At 37.6% G+C, this 20548-nt stretch overlaps 1 protein-coding gene and 2 non-coding genes across 4 annotated transcripts; all 3 read right to left on the bottom strand.

Annotated features, from left to right (window-relative positions):
* Positions 1-88: 88 nt before the first annotated feature.
* trnaq-cug (transfer RNA glutamine (anticodon CUG)) lies at positions 89-160 on the bottom strand. The gene has a single exon. It is a non-coding gene; the product is annotated as a tRNA-Gln (tRNA).
* A 286-nt stretch (positions 161-446) lies between these two features.
* trnai-aau (transfer RNA isoleucine (anticodon AAU)) lies at positions 447-520 on the bottom strand. Its single transcript has one exon. It is a non-coding gene; the product is annotated as a tRNA-Ile (tRNA).
* A 4784-nt stretch (positions 521-5304) lies between these two features.
* On the bottom strand, positions 5305-19211 carry LOC114143956 (high-affinity choline transporter 1-like). Of its 2 annotated transcripts, XM_028016368.1 has the most exons (10): positions 19065-19211; positions 17936-18024; positions 14832-15059; positions 14018-14131; positions 13701-13856; positions 12731-12879; positions 12240-12383; positions 9532-9685; positions 7342-7559; positions 5305-7210 (listed from the first exon to the last, which is right to left on the bottom strand). In XM_028016368.1, exons 3-10 carry the CDS (start codon positions 15013-15015, stop codon positions 6647-6649), a joined length of 1683 nt encoding a protein of 560 aa, XP_027872169.1. In that variant the 5' UTR covers positions 15016-15059; positions 17936-18024; positions 19065-19211; the 3' UTR covers positions 5305-6646. The 2 variants fall into 2 exon arrangements, with proteins under 2 accessions (XP_027872169.1, XP_027872168.1); XM_028016367.1 differs by lacking the exon at positions 17936-18024.
* Between the last annotated feature and the right edge of the window lie 1337 nt (positions 19212-20548).

Raw genomic sequence — 20548 nt, 5'->3', positions numbered from 1 at the left:
ACCAGCATTATTTACAAGTGCATACATAAACGAGATGTATACACTTTATAGATCGTATACAGTCGTATAGGGGACGTAAGAAAAAGACAGGTTCCACCGAGATTTGAACTCGGATCGCTGGATTCAGAGTCCAGAGTGCTAACCATTACACCATGGAACCCGCGCTGGAAATTGGCATCACCCATAGGTATTTGACCGAGCAACATTACGACTAGTTCTGTTTTTTTATTGAACATGTTTATCTTTTGCTTTCTGCTCAATGTCTAGCAACCGGATAATCTGTCACCACGTTTTTTTAGTTAGGATCTGAGTAGTCCTTGAGTAATAGTTTTATAATCCTAGCAAAATATTGTTCTTTAATACGATATAGTGTCGTCTTCTGCCGACTAGTTTATCATTAAATGATTAGGTTAATGACTAAAATGAAAAACATAATAATAAAAAACTGGCCCGTACGGGGATCGAACCCGCGACCTTGGCGTTATTAGCACCACGCTCTAACCAACTGAGCTAACCGGCCGCGGAAGTCTGGCACATCAGGTCTCTTTATATCTCTCAGCATATGTACATGCTGAGATAATTTGTTGAGAATAGAATAGAATAGAATAGAATAGAATAGAATAGAATAGAATAGAATAGAATAGAATAGAATAGGTTAGGTTAAACTTTATTAATCCCATAGGGAAATTAAGGTTATCTGTTGCTCACACATTAATTCACATCCACACAACATTAAAATCGTACATCTGGAGACAACCATACAAGATAGAAGAATATAATAAATAAATACATTCCCACTAAAAGAAGTCTAGTAAAAGTGCTTAAATATGTTAAAAGTTAAAAGTTACCCCGTCTCCCTCCTCCCCCACAAATAGCAGCATTGTAAAGCCTAATGGCCCGTGGGACAAAGGAGTTTTTAATCCTCTCGGTTGAACAACCCAGTGAGAGGAACCTGTCACTGAAGGAGCTCCTCTGGTTGGAGAAAACAGTGTACAGAGGATGACTGGTGTTCTCCAAAATTAGACTGAGTTTAGACAGTGTCCTCTGTTCCACCACCGTCTCCACAGACTCCAGGCTCGCACCGACCACGGAGCCAGCTCTGCAGATGAGGCGGTTCAGTCTCTGTATGTCTCTCTTCCTCGCATTGCCCCCCCAACAAACAGTTGCATAGAATATAACGGTAGACACAATGGACTTATAAAACGTGTACAGGAGCTTAGAGCACACATTAAAGGAGGCCAATCTCCTCAAAAAGTACATTCTACTCTGTGCCTTCTTGTACACATTATCTGTATTGGAGAACCAGTTCAGCCAGTATAGAATAGTATAGTATAGTATAGTATAGTATAGTATAGAATAGAATAGTATAGAATAGAATAGAATAGAATAGAATAGAATAGAATTGAATTGAATTGAATTACTTTATTCATCCCAGCAGGGAAATTATTTCGCAGTTACAGCAGCATAGAGACAAGACACACAACAACCACCACTGAGTAGCAATTGTAGAGAAAATAAAAATAAAAATAAAATATAACATGCTGTCAATATAAAAAGCAGCTTAGAGCAGTCCTTGCAAAGATTCAAAAAATGCTGATACAGTATGTATATGTAAATATATGTACAGCAAGTGTGCCACAGTGCAGTTGTGCAAAATTGGACTGATTAGTGCAGAACAATGATTTAGCTTTTATTGTACAGTGAGATGGCATGTGGCAGGAAGGATTTCCTGTATCTGTCCCTACGACAGCGGAGCTGGAGCAGCCTATGTGAGAAGGTGCTCCGCTGTCTGTCCACTATGTGGTGGAGAGGGTGCTGATTATTGTCCAGTCTGAGGTTTAGCTTGTCATGGGAGAACAACCCTAGTCATATAGTAAAAACTGTACAGGAGACCTTCAGATGAAAGCATTTTCATGTTACAATAGTTACAGATTCAACACCTTCAAGTCTAAATGAATTTGAGCCACTGTATGTTGCAAAAGACAAAGGGGTAGAGACATGTCACAAGAGTCTTGGGAATGAAACTGCAGCTAAAAGTGATTCTGCAAAGTATTTACTCAGTGAACACAAATACTTGCCACACCTTTTAGATTTTTATTTGCAAAAATTTAAACCACACATCTTTTGCCCTTGACTTCACAAATGACTCCTGCTTTGTGTTAATATCACATCAGTACTCAATGGTGTGCATTTGTTACCTGTTTGCTTGCTAAAGTTTCTAGTATTTCCTCCAGGCATCATTGCCAGATATATCCCAGATAACTAGGAACTGCCACTAAGTAATGATGCTTACTGTGGTAGTAGGTATAACTTCAGTGTGATTCAAAGATTACTATATGTTTTGCTTTCTTCCTCTGCCTATCTCATAAGATACAGTGATATCATATATGATCTTTTTCCCCACCAGGCTCCATGTGCAGCTCCATGAGCGGAAAAGTACCAGACAAAGCAAAGTCTCTTCTGTCTTCATGTCTACCATCTATGGGCTGACAAAGATAGGTTCCCTCTTGATTTATTAAATGGTAGAGGTGGAGATTAAGCTCTCTATGTGACCAGTGTTGCACAACAGTGTAGCTGTTCCATCCTTCTCAGCAAACATAATGCACACTTAACCTGTCTCTACAAAGTTAAGGGGCTGGATTTACAAAGCTAGTTTTATTTTAAGTCACGAGGGTTCCTTCATTAACCGGAAGTGTGATTTAGCTTTCATCCGATTTATTACTTGGGAACAAAATCTTGGAAAAATCTTAGATGGAAATGCAAAGATGATACCAATGCTAACGTCAGTTTTAGAAAGTATTTGCAGTCTGGTGTCAAGTGACTCAATAGGGAAATCGCTGCACTGTTGGGTTCAGCTGCTTCCAAATCCTCTGAGGTTTTCTTGATGCCGCTGAGAGAAATCAGTAGAAATACTGATTCTGAAATTTACAACTTTCTCCTATCATCTAGCTTAACGATAGTTATGAGATATAATTCAACTTAGCAGCCTTTTTAGACCCCTAACAACAGCCAGTGCCATTGGCATGTGGTGACAGCGGAGAAAGGTCAGCTTATAAATTCATCCAATCTTTGGAGTTTGAATGAAATGTTCAAGTTATTAGGATATTGGTGAAATTATAAAGCCGAATGCCTAAAGGTTTAATACATTGATACACTGAACATGTTCAACAGCCCATTTCCTCCAGCTGGCATGGCCGTCTTCTGGTGCTGGGACATGATTCAAATATAACTCCTTGAAAGCTTTCACACCAGATACAACAACAAGAAAAATATTTAAAAATCATAGATTATTGGGCTCTGGTACAAATACGGACCTTCCTTCTTAAGCAGTAGAACATTTTTATTTAAGAAATGCAAGAAAGTGCAAAAGTAAAAATTTTTTTTTACAAAGAACACATGTGAAGAATCTACGGAAGAGGATTAGGGCCACTGAAAAAAAAAAAATTATGGCCCAGAAAAAAAAAAAATCTCTGAATTCTCATGTAAAACAAACAAAAAAAAATTTCAGTGTCCCGAAAAAAAAAAAAAAAATTTCAGTGTCCCGAAAAAAAAAAAAAAAAAAAATTTCAGTGTCCCAAAAAAAAAAAAAAAAAAAAAATTCAGGGGGCTCCGTAACTTTCAGTGCGCATAAAGATAATTTAAAAAGTGTTGCTGTTTATCTCGATCATACGGAGCCATTTGATAGTTTTTGCAATGTCTGATAGGTGCCCTCTAAACAGGACTTCCTGCACTGCATTTAATTAAAGACATATTGTGTGCAAGCAAACATAACATTTTCGACATCATTCTGCTAGAACATGAAAGTTTATTGCTGTCATAATTTTATTGTAGAGTTCTGATTTGACCTGACATTAGTCTTCAAGCTGTTACTGTGCTGATAAAAGTAAAACATACAGTTTTGTTGACATGTTTTCATTTCCCAATCCATAGTTTGTTTTGCTTTCACACTGTCATTTGAAGAAACAACGCTGATGCAAAGTTAATTATTGTTCTATGATAATCAGTTATGTACCAAATATCAATCCTTTTAAATGGGTATGCATTATGATTAATGAAAAATATAATTTTTTTTCAAACACAATGCTGTTCTGTTAAACTAAAGATATTGACAATGTATGGTTGAGATGTGAACAAAATGGCAGTACAGCAAGAATTACGTCATAAATTGAACACATGAAAACCAGTTCTTTGTGAAATACAAATGAACTTCATTGTTTTGTTTACCAAGAGTTTGCATAGTAGAGTTGATACCAGATATTTATGAGCAGTTGATTAATGTAAAAAAAATATATATAATAAAAAAATAAATAATAATAAAAAAAGTCATGTGCAATTTTTTTCTCACCGTCTGACGTTATAAGACAAAACTTTTCCTACTTTTTAAGGTTTTATTTGCTCTTCCTTTGAGAATGATCAGACAGGAAAGCCAGTAATGAAGCTACACAGCACAGGTCATCAGTCCGGGGCTTGAACCTGTGATGTCCACATTCAGGACTGAGGCCTCCATACATGGGTTGTGCTTTTCCACCGCACCACCCCAACGTTTCTTGTTCTAAGTTAGTTAGAATTAGCAAAATTGTATTTTCTAAATTCCAAAAAACATGAGAACATTTTTAGAGCGCTTTTGTGACTTCCTTCAAATGCAACAGTTTATATATTTTTAGCAATTATCAGGGATAACTGTCTTTTAATGCATTTAGACTATAGCTTTTAGACCTGCTCAAATGGAAAATGAGCTTAATCAACATATTGAAAACCATACCAGGAAAGTATTGGGTAAAGTAACATTTTATTAGCAAAAAGTCAGAATTGTGGTTTCTGAATTTTTTTTTTTTTTTCTTTTTTCTGGGACACAGAATTTTTTTTTTTTTTTTTTTTTTTTCGGGACACTGAAAATTTTTTTATTTTTTTTTTGGACACTGAAATTTTTTTTTTTTTTTTTTCGGGACTGAATTTTGTTTTTTTTTTTCGGGACACTGAATTTCTTTTTTTTTTTTTTTTTACATGAAAATTCAGAGATTTTTTTTTTTTTTCTGGGCCATAATTTTTTTTTTTTCAGTGGCCCTAATCCTCTTCCGTATGAATCATACAGATATAAAAACATTGATTAAACTGTTTTTTTCATCCAGGTATTTGGCTCACGTCTTATTAATGATACAGGTACTTTACAGTGCAGATATTTTGTCTCATACTCAGAATTTCACAGTTTGGTAGCTGTTTTTCTCTTTCTACCCCACAGGGGCAAAATGAAATGTTATTGTTTCTAAAAGCACTGAAAATGTTCACATGTATGACTAAACATGATTTTTTTTTTCTAATGTCAAAGAGGTCTAAGAGAGAGAAAAAAAATCACCAACAAGATATCACATAAACTAATAATTGCAATGCTAATGTACCTGAACAATGCTAAGTGACTAGCCAATTAGGGCTAAGATTGTTTAAGCAAACCTACAGTAAATACTGTGTAATTACAAAACACCGTCTTTACTCTCTTCATTTGTGCTGTCAAGCTCGGGTTTCTACGCAGCTGTTTGAATAACAGAGTTGTGTGAAAGTGTATTTGCCTCTTATGTATTTCTTCTGGGTTTTTTTTGTTTTTTTTGGTTTTTTTGTCAAACATAAATATTTACAAATATCAAACAAAATGAGACATCGGGCTAAGTTATCCTCAGTAAAACCAAAACAAAAAAAAGTTTTCATTAAGCACATCGAATATTGTTGCATCCGATTCAACATGGTTAAAGTATTATCTAAAAGAAAAACACAAAAGCTTGTCTCACATTTCACATGATCCTTGCGACCAGAAAAATATAGTCAGCTATGTTACATCTGTGTAAAACTAAGCATTTTGTAAAGTGAACATCATAACAGTCAAACACGGTGGTGGTAGTGTGATGGTCAGAGTTCTACCACCAGTTATCGGGATCTGGATAACTAGCTTCAATTGTTGAAACAATGAATTCGTTTCTCAAGCAGAAGATTGTGAAGACTTTCAGTTTGTGACATTAAGCTCAAGCGCACTTGGCTATACGGAAGGCCAGCAACGCAAACATTAAATCCATCAAATCCGCATCTGAATGAGTCAAACTACCCAGAGTAACTGTTTTGGAGTGGCATAGTTAAAGCCTGGACATAAATCGCTTCAACGTGATGTGGCATGGAGGCTGTCATGCTCAAAAAACCTCCGATGTGGCTAAACTGAACAAGTGGACAGAGAACAGTGGGCCAAATTCCTCCACTGAGAAGTAATGGACTCCAGTTATCACGTTCAAGGGTGGCACCAATAGTTATTAGGTTTAGAGTTTGGTTTCAATAGCTTTTCTTACTCACAAATGAATTTTGCATTCACTCAGAATATCTTTGTTTGATATGAAAAACCATATAATTATCCAAAACGTTTAAGAATGGCAGAAAAGCAGAAACAGAATATATCTGAGGAACACAGTATTATAAACACAAGCTGTTCCAGGTTTAGAGAGCAAAACATTCTCTAAACATTGTGCTCTCTAAAATGTTTAGAGAGCACACATTTTAAATGAATGCTATTGCAAAATAAATTGGAAAATAGCTAGAACAGAGGGCCTCAGTTTCAGTTGACAATAGGTGAAAACGATGAACATAACTTCACATACAGAATGAACAACATTTATATTTCAGTTTGCGACAATGGCTGTAAAGCCACTCCATGGCTGTTCTCATCACTTTCATCATCATTTCCTGCTTCGTCTTTCAGGTTTTGCGCAACACCGTCCTCTGGTGGTTCAGTGACAATACGTCTAACTTTGAAAACGTCCCATTTTTCAGGCAGCAAGCTGTGGTTAAACATGACCACAGCCAACCAAGAAAAAATCAATATGGTTACCAAGGTGCACAGCATGGACACTGTCCTAACAGGAGACTTCTGGACATAGATGCCGTCTTCAAGAGTGCAACCTGGAAGGTGAAGAACAACAGGAATGCCCAAAGTGTTTTCTCCCAACAAAATCCTCACAGTCACCCCCACAATGTAACCCACGGTGGCGCCATAACCATTGGTCACTCTGAGGAAAAGGACAGAAACCAAATGGGGGAACAAGAGGGTATAGGAAACGTCTGCTCCAAGAATCCAGAGGAGCAGGGTGCTGTTGGTGCAGAACGTTATTGATGTTCCAACAAGACCCACAACTACCACTGATGCCCGAATCACCCACTGCATTTCATTGTCTGAGGCCTGGGAACAAAAAGCCATAAAAGAGAAGATGCTTGGTTATTTATGTGAACAGCCATCCTGTCTATTTGGGATTGGTTAATTTGTTTGGTTTGGTTTTAAGGCTGCCGGGGTTGAACCTTCAATCTTCTTACCTGTGTACGGAAGATGTTTTTGTAGATGTTTGCGGAGAAAACAGAAGTTGCAGATAACAGAGCCGAATCTGTGGAAGACATGACGGCAGCGGCCACGGCTCCGATTCCAATGATGGATATGTAGGACGGAGTGAGGTACTGCAGCGTGAGAGGCAGGACGAAACTGTGCTCCCCGCGGAGGTAAGGAGGCGGAGAGCCGTACTGAGTCAAGTTCCAGTCTGGACGGGAGAAATTCACAACATTAACATTGTGCTTTATTTTATAATTAATGCTTTTTTTTTTACATTTTGTTGTGCTTTTTTGCACAATGACAATAAAGGAATTCTGATTTTGATTTATTTTACTCATGCAGAAATGTTACAGCCCTGGTCCAAGTTCTGAATTTTGAAGTAGCTACTCAAAGCATCATCGTGATGTTTTAGTAAACCCTGAAATTTCTGAATTTGATTGATATGAACAGATTCTGAGCTACAAATGTTAAAAAAATCTTCTGTCGCCAGCTCTCACATTGTCGTTGCGTTATTAGAGCCACAAATTCAGGATTTTAAGTGACAGACATAAACAAAAAGTGGTTCAAAAATTATAAAGTGGTAAAAGAAGTAACCATGGATTTTCAATTTTTGTAGATGATAAGTTGAGTCTTCCACAAATCTTCAACTTCTTTTAATGTGATCCCCAGATATGATCCACCCAATGCTTTCAGAAGCCACCAAATTTGGAAGTAAAGTACACCTCTGAGTATTTTAACCTGAGTATCTGCAGCTGTTCTGTGGTTTGTTGGAAAATGTCAGTGAACAAACAGCTTCAAGGAGACCAACCACAGCAGATAGGTTAGTGGTGAAGTTGTGAAAGACGTTCTGGTCACATCAGATCAGATGTACCACAGAACCTTAACACCATCCCCATGGCGAAACATGGTGGTAGTAACATCATGCTGCAGAGATGCTTTTCATCAAAGAAGCTAGCTAGGTTTGGTTAAAGGAAAAACTGTGCAACAGTTAAGTCCAAAATCATTCAAACTCCTGGCATATTTAGATTCAAAGTAACTTTTCATTTGACCAACATGTTTCTTCCAACATCAAACCAAAGTCTTGACTTTAATCTGATAGAGGATGATGAAGATTAGAGTGATGACTTGCAACATCAAGGTCTTAGCAGTCAGCATCAAAGATAAATGATCAAAATATCAGTGGAAACTTGCAAAAAGCTGCTCACCAGTTTGTAGAAGAGTTTGAGCGATGCTATGGTAATAAAGCTTTTCTATTGATCTCTGAGTGGAGCTATAAATCATTTTTAACACTTTCTGTGTTTTCTTCTTCCTACAGAAAAGTAGTGCGCTTATCACTTTGTTCTTTGTTATGTAAGGATATGTTTTCTCTTGTAATACTGGTTACTTGTTTGTTTTTAAAAACCTGTTTGAAATCTACTCGACTGGCCTATGACAGACTTAAATCCAACTGAGAATCTGTGGCAAGATAAACTCAAATGATCTGGTACTATAAAGTATATGAAGTATTAACTTGGGAGGACATACACCGCACTTTCCAGAATTTTGGTTGTCCAAAAAATTCAAACCATCTACCGTTTTCCTTCCATTTCACAATCAGGTATTACTTTGTCTTGATCTGTCTCAAAAGACGCCTAATCAAATAATAAAATGTGTGGTTATGACATGACAAAGTGTGAAATTACCAAAGTCTATCAATATTTTTTGCAGGCAATGTATGACTCTACATGGCTCTACATGGACGCACCAAACAAGAAACTGACCTTTAGCAGCAGTGGAATAACACAAATGCAGTATGTCTTATCTTCCTGCTACTTATTTGAATATTACCTGCACTCCTCTCTATCTGGAGTAGCATGTGTTATACTCATATGGAGACTATTCACAAACATTTATTTATTTTAGGTTGTGTTTGTAAAAACATAGCAAAATCTGGGATTATTTCAAACCTACACATTACGACTTTTACTCAGTCGTTATAAGTTACTCTATCAGTAAGACTATGTTACTCAGTAGCTCGCGGTTGCATCTTGCTGAAGTGTGGCATTTATTCAATGTGTGGTTTAAAAGTTATACAAATGGATGTCAGAGAAAGGCAATATGACTCTGAGGTATCATTCATTGTGAAAGGCTGACCAGCATTTACTAGTTAATGTGTACTTTGTCTTTAGCGTAGTTCTTACCTGTGGAGGCAGCCACAGCCCCCACCAGAGCAGGAGGGATTCCTAGAATGGCAATCAGGAATGCTGCTACAAAGCAGGTTAACTGGGCTGTGCTTGATGAAGATGCCGACAGCGTCCTCTGGTGGAAGCATTGGAATGAAAGACTACCAAGTCCCTGAAAACAAGTGGCAAAGAAAGTAAATTCTACACACAAAAAGCAAGGGCAGCAAAAATTGAAGAGGAAAATCCACATGCAAAAATACTGGATCAGCTCAGAACAGTGCCGTATTGTAAAGAACCCAATAAATCGCCAAAGATTATTTTTTTATAAAAAGGGGTCATGCTGAAAAACCATTGGACAATAGAGCTACAGACTAAACCCACCCCAAATTCAGTGGTTCAAAAATAAACTTCAGCCCTCTATGGTTGGCAGATTATCAATGTAACCTAAAAACTCCATCTGAGTTTTTAGGTTACTCAAAACTAAAAACTCAGATCCTGCAGATGTAAAAGCAAATGTCTGCCCACATCTGCTTTTATGGCCTGCAGTGTTTAGACAGGCCTCGTGTAGCAAACTACGTCTCCCAACTTACTGGGTGAAGTCAGTTTGGATCAACACTGTTACTTCCACTGTGTGTCTTCTTATACAAATCTAATCAAAACAAACAGCACTATTGTATTTTGTTACTCCTGTCCTATCATTTTAATTACCTCTGGCGGCAACAACTCATACTCTGCAGTCATGCTTATCATTTTTATCATACAGTTAATATATTTAACCAGGTTTTCCAATTTAAAGGCATTCTACAGTCACATTAATGATCATCTGTCCTACAACTGCAGGAAGTGTGACGTGCTCAAGTAACAATAAAATTAAATTCATTCAACAGATGCCAACCTGAATGGATCTGATCCATGTAGCACTAGTTGTAAGTTTCAATCAGAAAATTAAGCTCGTCCTAATTTTTTAATTAAAATACATGCTCTTTATACCTCTTTTCTTTTGACTAAACTCAACTAAGAACATGCTGTTAATTGATCAGTTTAAAATCCAAAAAGCAATGCAATTAATGAACAATTAATAATAAATAAATAAACATTTTTCTGTATTTAACCCATGCAAGGTAATTTTGGTCACCATCTGACTGATTAGTACCCTTATGATTCAACATAATGTCAAGTGATGCTGAAAAGATATGTTGGCCAGAATCCTTCCATATTGATATGAAAGTCTGATGTGATAAAACAGACGATTATTGTTGAGATGCTAATCAGATATAAAGTAAATTAATTGAAATGGGATTTTCTTCTAACTCAGAAGAATAGCCAAGGGCAAATTTTTCTGATAGTGTGTCATGGCAGTAAATTTCCAGCAATAAATAAAGTGCTATACAGGCAAGAGCTTACATGTAAAATGTTACAGAGGATTTGCCAAAGTCTCAAAAAGCCATTAAAGAAGGATGTTTCAAGACCAGAAAATAAGCTGAGAAGATAATAATTTTTCTACACTTAATATAGAAGATATGTGAATGTGAGATAGTTAGTTACAGTCACATACAGAAATAAGAATGGATTATTTTTCCCCAAAAGAACAGCTTTCAACTAAGTTGTAAAAGACGCTATTGGTCTGTTAGCAGCCGTCCTAAATGACAACAGGAAACATTGGAGCTTTAGCTGTTTTGAATAACTTACAAACTTTTAGTAAAACAAAAAGTTTTACAAAAAGTTAACGTGTTGATCTTTTTGTCTTTTGCTACTTTAATGCTCTTTTTGTGGTTTGCAATAATTTTTTTCTTACATTTTTGCTTTAAAGATTTATACTGTCATAACTGTAGAATCAACTTGTCTAACACGCTGAAAGCTTATTCAGTAAAACAAAATAATATGCAAGAGATCAAAAGCACTGCAGGTCTCACATGTCTTAGAAAAACTAAGTGATTATGATTTAGCGACTCTTTACCAATTATCCAAAATGTTTGACAGCTGCTGGTGCTTCAAAAGGTGGAAATTAGGTTTAGCTTCACTCTTTTCACATAGGCTCTGGTTGTTTTATTAGAGTTTCTTTATGTTAATAAATTAATTTATCATTTTAAAACTATTTTTGTGTTCACTCAAGTTATCTTTGTCTGGTATTAAAATTAGTTTGCTGATGTTAAACACAAAGGTGTTACAAAAAACCCAAATCAAAAAATACGTAAGATGAACAAATTTGTTTTCACAGCACATAAACTGTACAGTGTCAGTTATAGGATTAAGATAACCTAATATATCAATATCTTTATTTTTCCAGTCCTAAAACCTAGGGTTTTTGGAGATGTTTCATCTTAAAAGAATACATAAGATATAATCTTAATGGTTTTAAATCAAGATGACATTATTGTGCTGATTTGAGAGAAGAACTGCTCTGATGTGGACTCAGTTTGGTGTAAGAGCTGTACTGTACTAGATACTCAGATTTCTCTACAAAAGTATTTCAGTGTAAATGACGTTGATACAACTATCTCAAGAAACACTGGGCTCTAGAAGTGAGGGCGGAGGCGGAGTTCAGCGTCTCACTGCAACACCAAAATCAACTGCATGATTGTTTTAGCCAAGCTAAAAAGAGCTGTAAGCCCGCCTCATTGTTTTGTTTAGCACACTTTTCGAAATTGTGTCAATTGATGAAATAAAAGGCATATGTGTTTTATTAGGCCCAATGTTAAAGAGGTAAAATATACTGACCAGCTTACCAGCATTAACCAGTCATCGATCCACTTCCAGACTCTATCTTTATCCAGACTTCCAACCCATGGCTCTTGAATTGTGTGGTTGAAAGCCGTCTCAGCAATGTTAACAGATGTTTTGTTCAGTAGGAGAAAGGGTACACACAGCCACTGTACACAGACCAACCCACACAATGAGCTCATCAGACTCCAGGCATCAGATGAGAGCAGCAGGAAAAAACATGAGCCATACAGATGACATGAGACTTCATAATCTGGACATGTTTGTGAAATTCTCCAAACTTTTAGCACTCAGACAATTGTGAGTACCAACTCTTACAGTGGAGAACAATAAAGGAATTGTTACTAATACTATAGCAGCGTTAGATGACTAATTGGGATCAAAATAGCTTTGAAATGATTTAAAACTCATTAAATGTGGAAGCAGAAGCAGAAGTAGATTGTCAGATACTGTACTGTAAGTGTTGGTGTTTGTAGCAAAGGACCCTCCTACTTACCAGACTGAAGAATGTGAGGGCGAGCTGGATGATGTCAGTGTAGGCTACTGAATAAAGACCTCCCAACAGAGTGTAGATGATAGCCACTGCTGCTGAGATCCACACAGAGTAGCCAAAGTGTAAGTCCAGTATCACGCTCATAGTCGCTCCTGTTATAGAAACACATAAGTTAGAGAAACAAACCCCTAGGCTTGCATCCAGTCAAAAAAGTTTTATTGTTTTTATTTCCTTGCCTAACCAATAGAGCACCTTGCAGAAGTATTCATACCACTTGGAGTTTCAAGATTTGAAAACTTGTTTCCATTAATGAATGTTTCAGTTTCTATACGCCAATATAAAAATTTGGATCCATATCACTGTCCAATATCAATATTGCTATTCAGTTTAATAACCAATATTTAGATTATATTACGTAAACAAAGTCTATACCCTTTCAACACATTGAAAAAATTACGACACCACTAGCATTGCATCACCTTCCTAAAACAATAGCCTGTAATTGTTTCCCAAACGATGAATTTTGCCAAAGGATGACCAAAAAAAAGAGGTGCTGGCTTATTTCCAAAATTATTTTTGGTAAACAATGACTTTTTAAAAATTGTTTTACTATTTTAAGAAGGTGGTGAATGCTTCTATAACATTCCTTATTCCTGTGCTGCAACACTTTTACATGACAAACAAAACCGAAATGGCCAATTCCCTCCCCTCCCGAAACACATACACAAACTCCAACAGGATGGAAATAAGCATTATGCGTTACGAGACCGATATCGATATTCTTAAAGTTTAACATTAGCTGAGAGGGATGCTAACACTGATATATCAAGCATCCGGAGTTTCCAGATGTGGAAGGTGTTACTGACACGCCCCAAAACATTTTCAGCCTCAGATTCAACATGTAGTTTCAACATGGGAAAGTGAGAAAATAGTTCAAAGGGTGACAATACATTTTAAGGAGCTGTTTACTCACCCAGTCCTAACAGAGTGCAGGAGACCCAGAGCACATCCACCAATATGCATGGCAGCACGAGAGCCCCACTCAGCACTCTGCCATACTTTTCCTGGAAAGGGTCCATCATGGTGACATATTTCTTTTCCCTCATTGGCTTGGCAAAGAAAAGACCACCTAATGCAGGGGTTGAAATATCACGCATTGTCCATTGTATTCATTCAGTAATGGCTACATAAAATGTTTAATAGAAAGGTTTGGATTGGCCCAAACTGCATAGGCACATACAGTATGTTTGACTTTAAGATCATCATCTCCTCTTGCCTCTGCGGTCTTACCTATAATGAAGGAAACTGAGTATTGTATCGGCATCAGAGCCCAAATCAAGCCCATTTTGGGAGTGTACACAGCTTCAGCAACACCCAGGATAAAACCTCCTCCAACCCACGTGGCTGCACAAGTACAAGTACAAATTAGTAGGAGTCTGTGCAAACTTAAAAAAACAAACATGGATTTTTCTGCAACAATATTATCCTTTAAAGGCTAGTTTACACATTGTGGGTGCATGCACTGGAGTTACATTCTAAAGACAAATCCATGAATCTGCAAATATTTAACCACTAATATGATGGGATCCACTGTGTAGATTTTTTAAATTTTGCTTTACTCATTTTTTTTTCTAAATGATGGAGAAATACTAAAACAAATAGAGCCAGGGGTAAATCAGGATTTGGCTACAGGTTCAATCTGCCCACTTCGAGATTCACCTGTATCTCTCATATCTCTGAGAGTTGTATAACTTTCTCAGTTAAAAATGACTCAGAAAAATGTTGACAATGTTTGTGTTTTTAAATTTTATAAACAGTTAGGACATCTGCGCACTAAACATTCACACTGATTCAAATAAAGTGCTCGTGTAGTTAAATGAAGTGCATAAAGTAAAACAGTGCAGATATATTCAGGTCTTTTCATGATGTTTCAGTTTCAGTTTTAACTTGTTTCTTTCTGTGGCTTGATTCTGTCCTGACCAGGTCAGCGGCTTTAGAATTTTCCTTCAGTATATTCTGTTTTGTCTTTTCAGCTGCTGTTCATTTATATGTCACTTTCAGCGCGCTAGCATATTTGTAATATGTGTTTCACAGAATCCCCCACCTGTCATGGTGAATATTCCAACCACCAGGCTGATATTCCTGTCTCCAAGCAGCACCACCTCAGTCCTGTCTCCACTGCTCTTCCTCTCGGCTCTCCTGGACTTTCGGGCGGCCCAAACTCCCGTGCCCAGGATCAGGATGTAGAACAGCACCACCGCAACCACACCGGGGATGTTAAGAGCCATGGTGGTCTGCTGTCATAGATCACACTGACAGGTGGATGGGATGGCTGGGTAACAAAATACAAATGATGCACACAGTGCAAAAGTGTGCTAGAACAAAGGTAAAAACAGATAGGAAGTAAAAATATGTGTGTTGGAATGATATTTGCTGGCATCCTTTGAACTTGAAAAGCGAAAGGCAAAGTTCACCTGTGTAATTCCAGAAAGAACTTTTCAGAGAATTTCAGAAAACCACATAGAATTGATTGGTTTTGGTTAGTAAATATTAACGAAAAAAAAGAGAAAGATTCAGCATTTCGCACAGCAAGTTAGAAACTGTTGTTGGTTCGTATTTATTTTTATGAATTGATGTTGACTATTTACACATTATTCCATTACAACAGTCAAGTCAAAAAGACTATCACGTCTGGATAGTTTGTATAGATGAGGGGCTACAAAGACTATCAAGTCTTTTTGACGCGATAGTTTTTAAACACTCAAAAAATGCAAAAATGTAAAAACTGTCAATTACTGCTGATTTAGGATGGCTTTCATACCAATAAAACAGTTTAAGTAAAAAGGGAACCTGAAGTCAATAGTTTATGTCAATGCCAACAGGGAGGTGATAATGAAGAAGGAAGGATTTCTATCCAAGTGAAAAAACACACAAAGTCTTAACTCACATTTACTAACCTCTTTCAAAAAAAATTTTTTTTCTTGTTACTCTTTCAAAGAACGAATAACATTTTGATCAAAGAGTAACATGTTGACAGTTTAGTTGCGTCACCGGTTTTACAAAAGTATCAACAAATCTCTGACAGGGAAAAAGATGTACATGTAGCTAAAATCCCACATACACAACCATGATTGACAGTGGTAAGACACTCCTCCTGGCTCTGATTGGTTGTTTCTGATCAATGGAGTATGGCAGTTGGCCAACAAAATTAAACTGACAAAAAAGCTTTTATTTGTAGAAATATACCCTATTATTTGTTATGAGATGAGTATTTTTGGCACTTTCTGTGATGTCTTTATATTTAGAGTCTTTCTTATTTTTAACTAATCCTTTAACTTGCTAATGTAATGAATATAAATCTAATAGGATTAGACTGACAGTGATTATTGTTTTTTGATGTTTTTCATAAAAGGACTGAATGAAGAAATCATCAACAATGTGACTTTTTTTCCCTCTCTTGCTCTCGGTTAAGGTGGACGCTTTTTTCTTCTGCTCCCTCCCTGCCCATGCCTGCCCTGTTTTTGTCCTGTCTTCTTCTATATTCTTGGATCCTTTCTTTACACATCCCCCAAATCTACAAATTATGGGTTTGGTCAACCGTTCTATCAATGCAATTGACCAAATCTTCTCGACGAGAAGACTGGGCACAGGAGAGCCCTCTTGCCCTGCAGGGACACACCCGGCGGGATACACCCTGGATTTATTCATGATAACAGGATTTCTGCTGTTTGGAGCTTGCGGGTACCTGGCTTATCGATAAATCTCTGACGGACTTGGCCGAACTAGCGAACACTCAGGCTGTTGGTATGGACAGAGACGCAATCTGGATGTGAGTCTTGCTTGTGACTCGCAGCCCAGCTGAGGACTCCAAAAGTCACTAACGGAATGGAATCAATCTTGGAGAAGTTGCTAGTTTCGGTTCAGTGGAACGACCAAACTAATTTGGATGATTGGGAACTGAGATGTATCAGAGAGACTTTAGGGAAGATTAAAATTTATAATCTACCTGACCTAAGACATTTTGTATCTGAATTGGCTTTCCCCGTGTTGCCTTGAAAGGGCTGCATATTTCCAATCTTCTTGAAGATATGTAAACATAACGCTCCATCCCACCTCACCCCCTTCTGTTATCCATGCAGCTGTGGAGCTGAGCACTCCCAAGGACATTCCTTGATAACAACATCTTGTCGGACTTCTGCCGGGAGGCTGAGCAACGTGGTTTCATGGCCCTGTGATGTCACCGCCTTCACTCATGTCTTTGTTTTGCTTTGTGTTTTGTCTGAATGTTGCCATGTACCGTTTTTCTTCCGGCGAGTGACTAAGGGTCATTGCGCGTAACGGAAACCCTGTAAATTCTAGACACTAACAGGTACCATAGAATTGCACAAAAATCCGTGAGGGACGGCAGAGTCCCAGCTCGAAATTCCATGAAAGAGGTGTTTGGAGCCGTGTGCCAGAAGCCCATTAAAATGCTGTCTACATCGTTTTAAACTGTGTGATTGTGAGAGTGAGTGGGAATCTCTGCATCTCTGTAGATGCAGAGATTCCTATTCTTCCAACCCAGAAAAGGAATTAGACCAGAGGATACTTACTCATACTAGTCTACCAACCCTGAATAGGAGTATCTAGTTTTTTACTTTGGATCAACATTATTAGCTTTTTCTTCTTTTGCTCTTTCTTTTGGTTTGTTATTTTGTTGTATTTCCTTTTAAATCCTGTAAAGCACTTTGTAATGTCTTGTTGCTGAAAATGTTCTACCTAAATAAAATTACCTTTACCTTTTACCTTTACTTGACAACATAGCCCCTAGCTTTGTTCCCACAAAACTGAGAACCACAATGTTTGACATATCCACTGCAAATGGAGACAGCAAGTAAAACAAAAACATACTTTTAATGGATGGTCACAGAAAAAGTTACAAACTCACTGTGCTAGTAAGACAGATTTTGTTGTTTTGTTAGAGCATTTTCCATGTAGATGATAGGAAGAGTTTTCTCTATCCAACTACAAATGGGGCTCAAAATAATATAAAAAATGTGTTTTGGATGTACTTGTCTTTGTCCAAACATATTAAAATTTTAGATGTTTTCATGTTAGTAGTGCGCCAATTGCAGCTTTCTGGCTGATTGGCAAACTTTAAAAAGCCTGACCAGCCAATTCTGATTTTTTTTTTTAGCAACTTTCACAGACTAAAATTGAAAATCTGACCTTATTTTTGTGAATTCATCAGGCTCACTCAGATGCAAAAATGATGTAAGTGCAGTGGTCCAAGAGAAGGTTCAATAATAGGAACAGCTCTGTGGAAAGAACAAGGAGTCGACTTAGATCTCCCCAGGTCTAAGCTCCGCCCAATGGATGAACTTTAGAAAAGCTGGATTCACATACAGCTTTCCTTAAAAGTTCTTCAGGTTTCACTTCAAAGATTTTAAAAGTCCTTCCTCCACCCACTAGAATAGGAGAAGAACAGTTCACGAGTGTGTGTCTCTTGCAGGTTGGCTCCAAAGACAAGGCTTTGGGATTCAGGTCCTGGGGTCAGCTTTTAGAGTGAGGTAGTGGGGTCAGTGCTTCTCTGATCAGCTCTGAGTTTTATTGCAGGTGAGGGTGTTTTGATAGTGACATCTATGCTTTCTGTGAATTCACACACTTGCAGCTTAGAAGGAAGAGACATGATGGACAGTCTGGAAAGATTCCATCATATTTGTCCTGGGGGATAGCAGAAAGTTGTGAAACCTGTAAAAGTTCAAAGACTTAAATGCGCAGTAGTGTGTCTGCGCAGCTGCTGCTCTTATGGAAAATTCCATACCAGTTGCATCGCTAACTGACAACTGAACGTCACTGCTGCTGTCCGCTGACTCCTTCCTCCACTTTGCTGCCCAACGCTGCTGCTGCTGTTGGTGGTGACACGTGAAGCGTCCCTATGAAACCCAGCTCCTTCTGTTGACATTACTGTTTAACCCACTGTAAAGTGAAAGCAAGAGAAAAGTCTGTCTGTAAAGTCAGCTTTAACCAGTATCAGAGTCGGACTCTCGGGAGCGCGAAAAAGCGGGTAGATTCCGGGTGCGCGCCCGCTTCTGATGTTGTGACAAGAAGCGTCAGCTGGTTAGAGACGGAGACGTCGGGAGCGCGCGCTGACAGTGAAAGTGCTGCTTCGGTTGTTTAGTAGTAAGTAAGCGAGGTGGATGGTGCGTTTAAAATAACGTCCGTACATCGATGTTTGCAGATTTGTTAGCTATTTAGAGATGACAAATAAAACTCTTTGTGGGCCGAGACGCGTAGAAGTGGTGTAGGAACAAGAGAAAAAAAAACATCAACAAAATGAGGAAAGTTGCAAACTTACTTTAAGATGGCATGAGACAGGAGATGAAATTCTGCAGAAGTCCCCCGTGTTGCTGAATGCCCCATTGCTAAATGCATTTTTAATTCAGCTTATAACATCTGGAGCGTATTCAGAAAACACGCCCATTTGTTGCGATATTTTACAGACGCGTTGAGGAACTGCATTTGCGTTAGTGTGGAAAATTTTCGTCTCCTATCAGTTCTCATAAATGGAGGGTTCTGTTGAAACATGTTTGAAATATATTGTTGGATACTTCATGGACTGCAAGAAAGTCCATGAAGACTTTCTTGCAGTCCCCTAAAGAAAAATAGGGGCAACATTTCTGTGGATTATTCATTGTTGCAGTGAAGACAGCTAATTGTGACCTTTAGGCGTTTAACCGAACAGTTCAAATTGTTCATCACGACATGACGCTGAGGATGCAAAATATATGGAAAAATAAGTCAGTTTGTTAGAATTAAAGGCAGTGGAAAACTTTGCACTCTCATGCCCCCTGTTATGGTCAACAATAATGCGCAAAAAGCCCTGGACCACACCCCATTTTTTATTTAACGTCCCAAGAGTCCGACTTCCTTGTGAATTGTTCTTGATCTATTGTTCAAGATACCTAGAGGTCTTACAAAAATTCTAAAGCTATTTTTGCGCAATTATGGTTGCTTTTACTGCCTCTTTCAATCTGCTCCCTGACACTCTTAAGAAATATCCCATTGCTTGTTAAGCTATCTAACATTTTCATTCATTCAGCTCTAAAGAGGTTAATCAGATTTGTAGCTCTTAATAGTAAATTTTTACTATTAAATTTATTGTGATACAAGGTGGTCAAAAAAAAGATTTGTTTCCTCCTATTTCTGTAGTTAAACAGTTAGAGCTGTTGACGACACATTACCCTTTAATAAAACAGAATGTCAACTACAATTGTCAAGTCTTGCCTGTCTGGACTGTGATAAATGTTAGCTGATAAGAACCATGCATTAAGTTTTTGTCGAAAGATATTTGGTGACATGAGTTTAAAAGGCAGCATAAAAAATGATCAAATAAGTGACAGCTGAGTTAATTGGTCACATTAAATTTAGGTTTCTGTGCGTGTGCACGTTTGTTCCTCCTGTGTGTCTCTGTGTTATCAGGTGGGGATAGCTTGGTGAATTGTCCAGGGTGTACCTAGCCTCTGACCACAGGATCAACCATATAAATGGATATTGTGTTATCTAGGGTTTGCTATAAACCCAAATCAGAAATGTGCTTTTTAATTATATATAGTAAATCCTATTTTTTTGTGTCATTCACCAACATTATTGCATATTCTTCTATCAGATTTAGATTTAACCCTGGGTTATGCTGGGCTTTGGATTTTTCTTATCTTAGAATATTCTACAATCTAACTCACTTTTCTCACAAACCTCTGAGATCCTCAAAGAACACCCCCCTGGATTTATACTGAGATTACATTACACAAGTTGACAATATTTACAGACAGAGTGACTCTG

Source organism: Xiphophorus couchianus, chromosome 5, assembly GCF_001444195.1.
Source record: "Xiphophorus couchianus chromosome 5, X_couchianus-1.0, whole genome shotgun sequence".
Taxonomy (NCBI): domain Eukaryota; kingdom Metazoa; phylum Chordata; class Actinopteri; order Cyprinodontiformes; family Poeciliidae; genus Xiphophorus; species Xiphophorus couchianus.
Note: the sequence above shows the minus strand (reverse complement) of the source record. Positions and strands in the feature narration are given on the sequence as shown.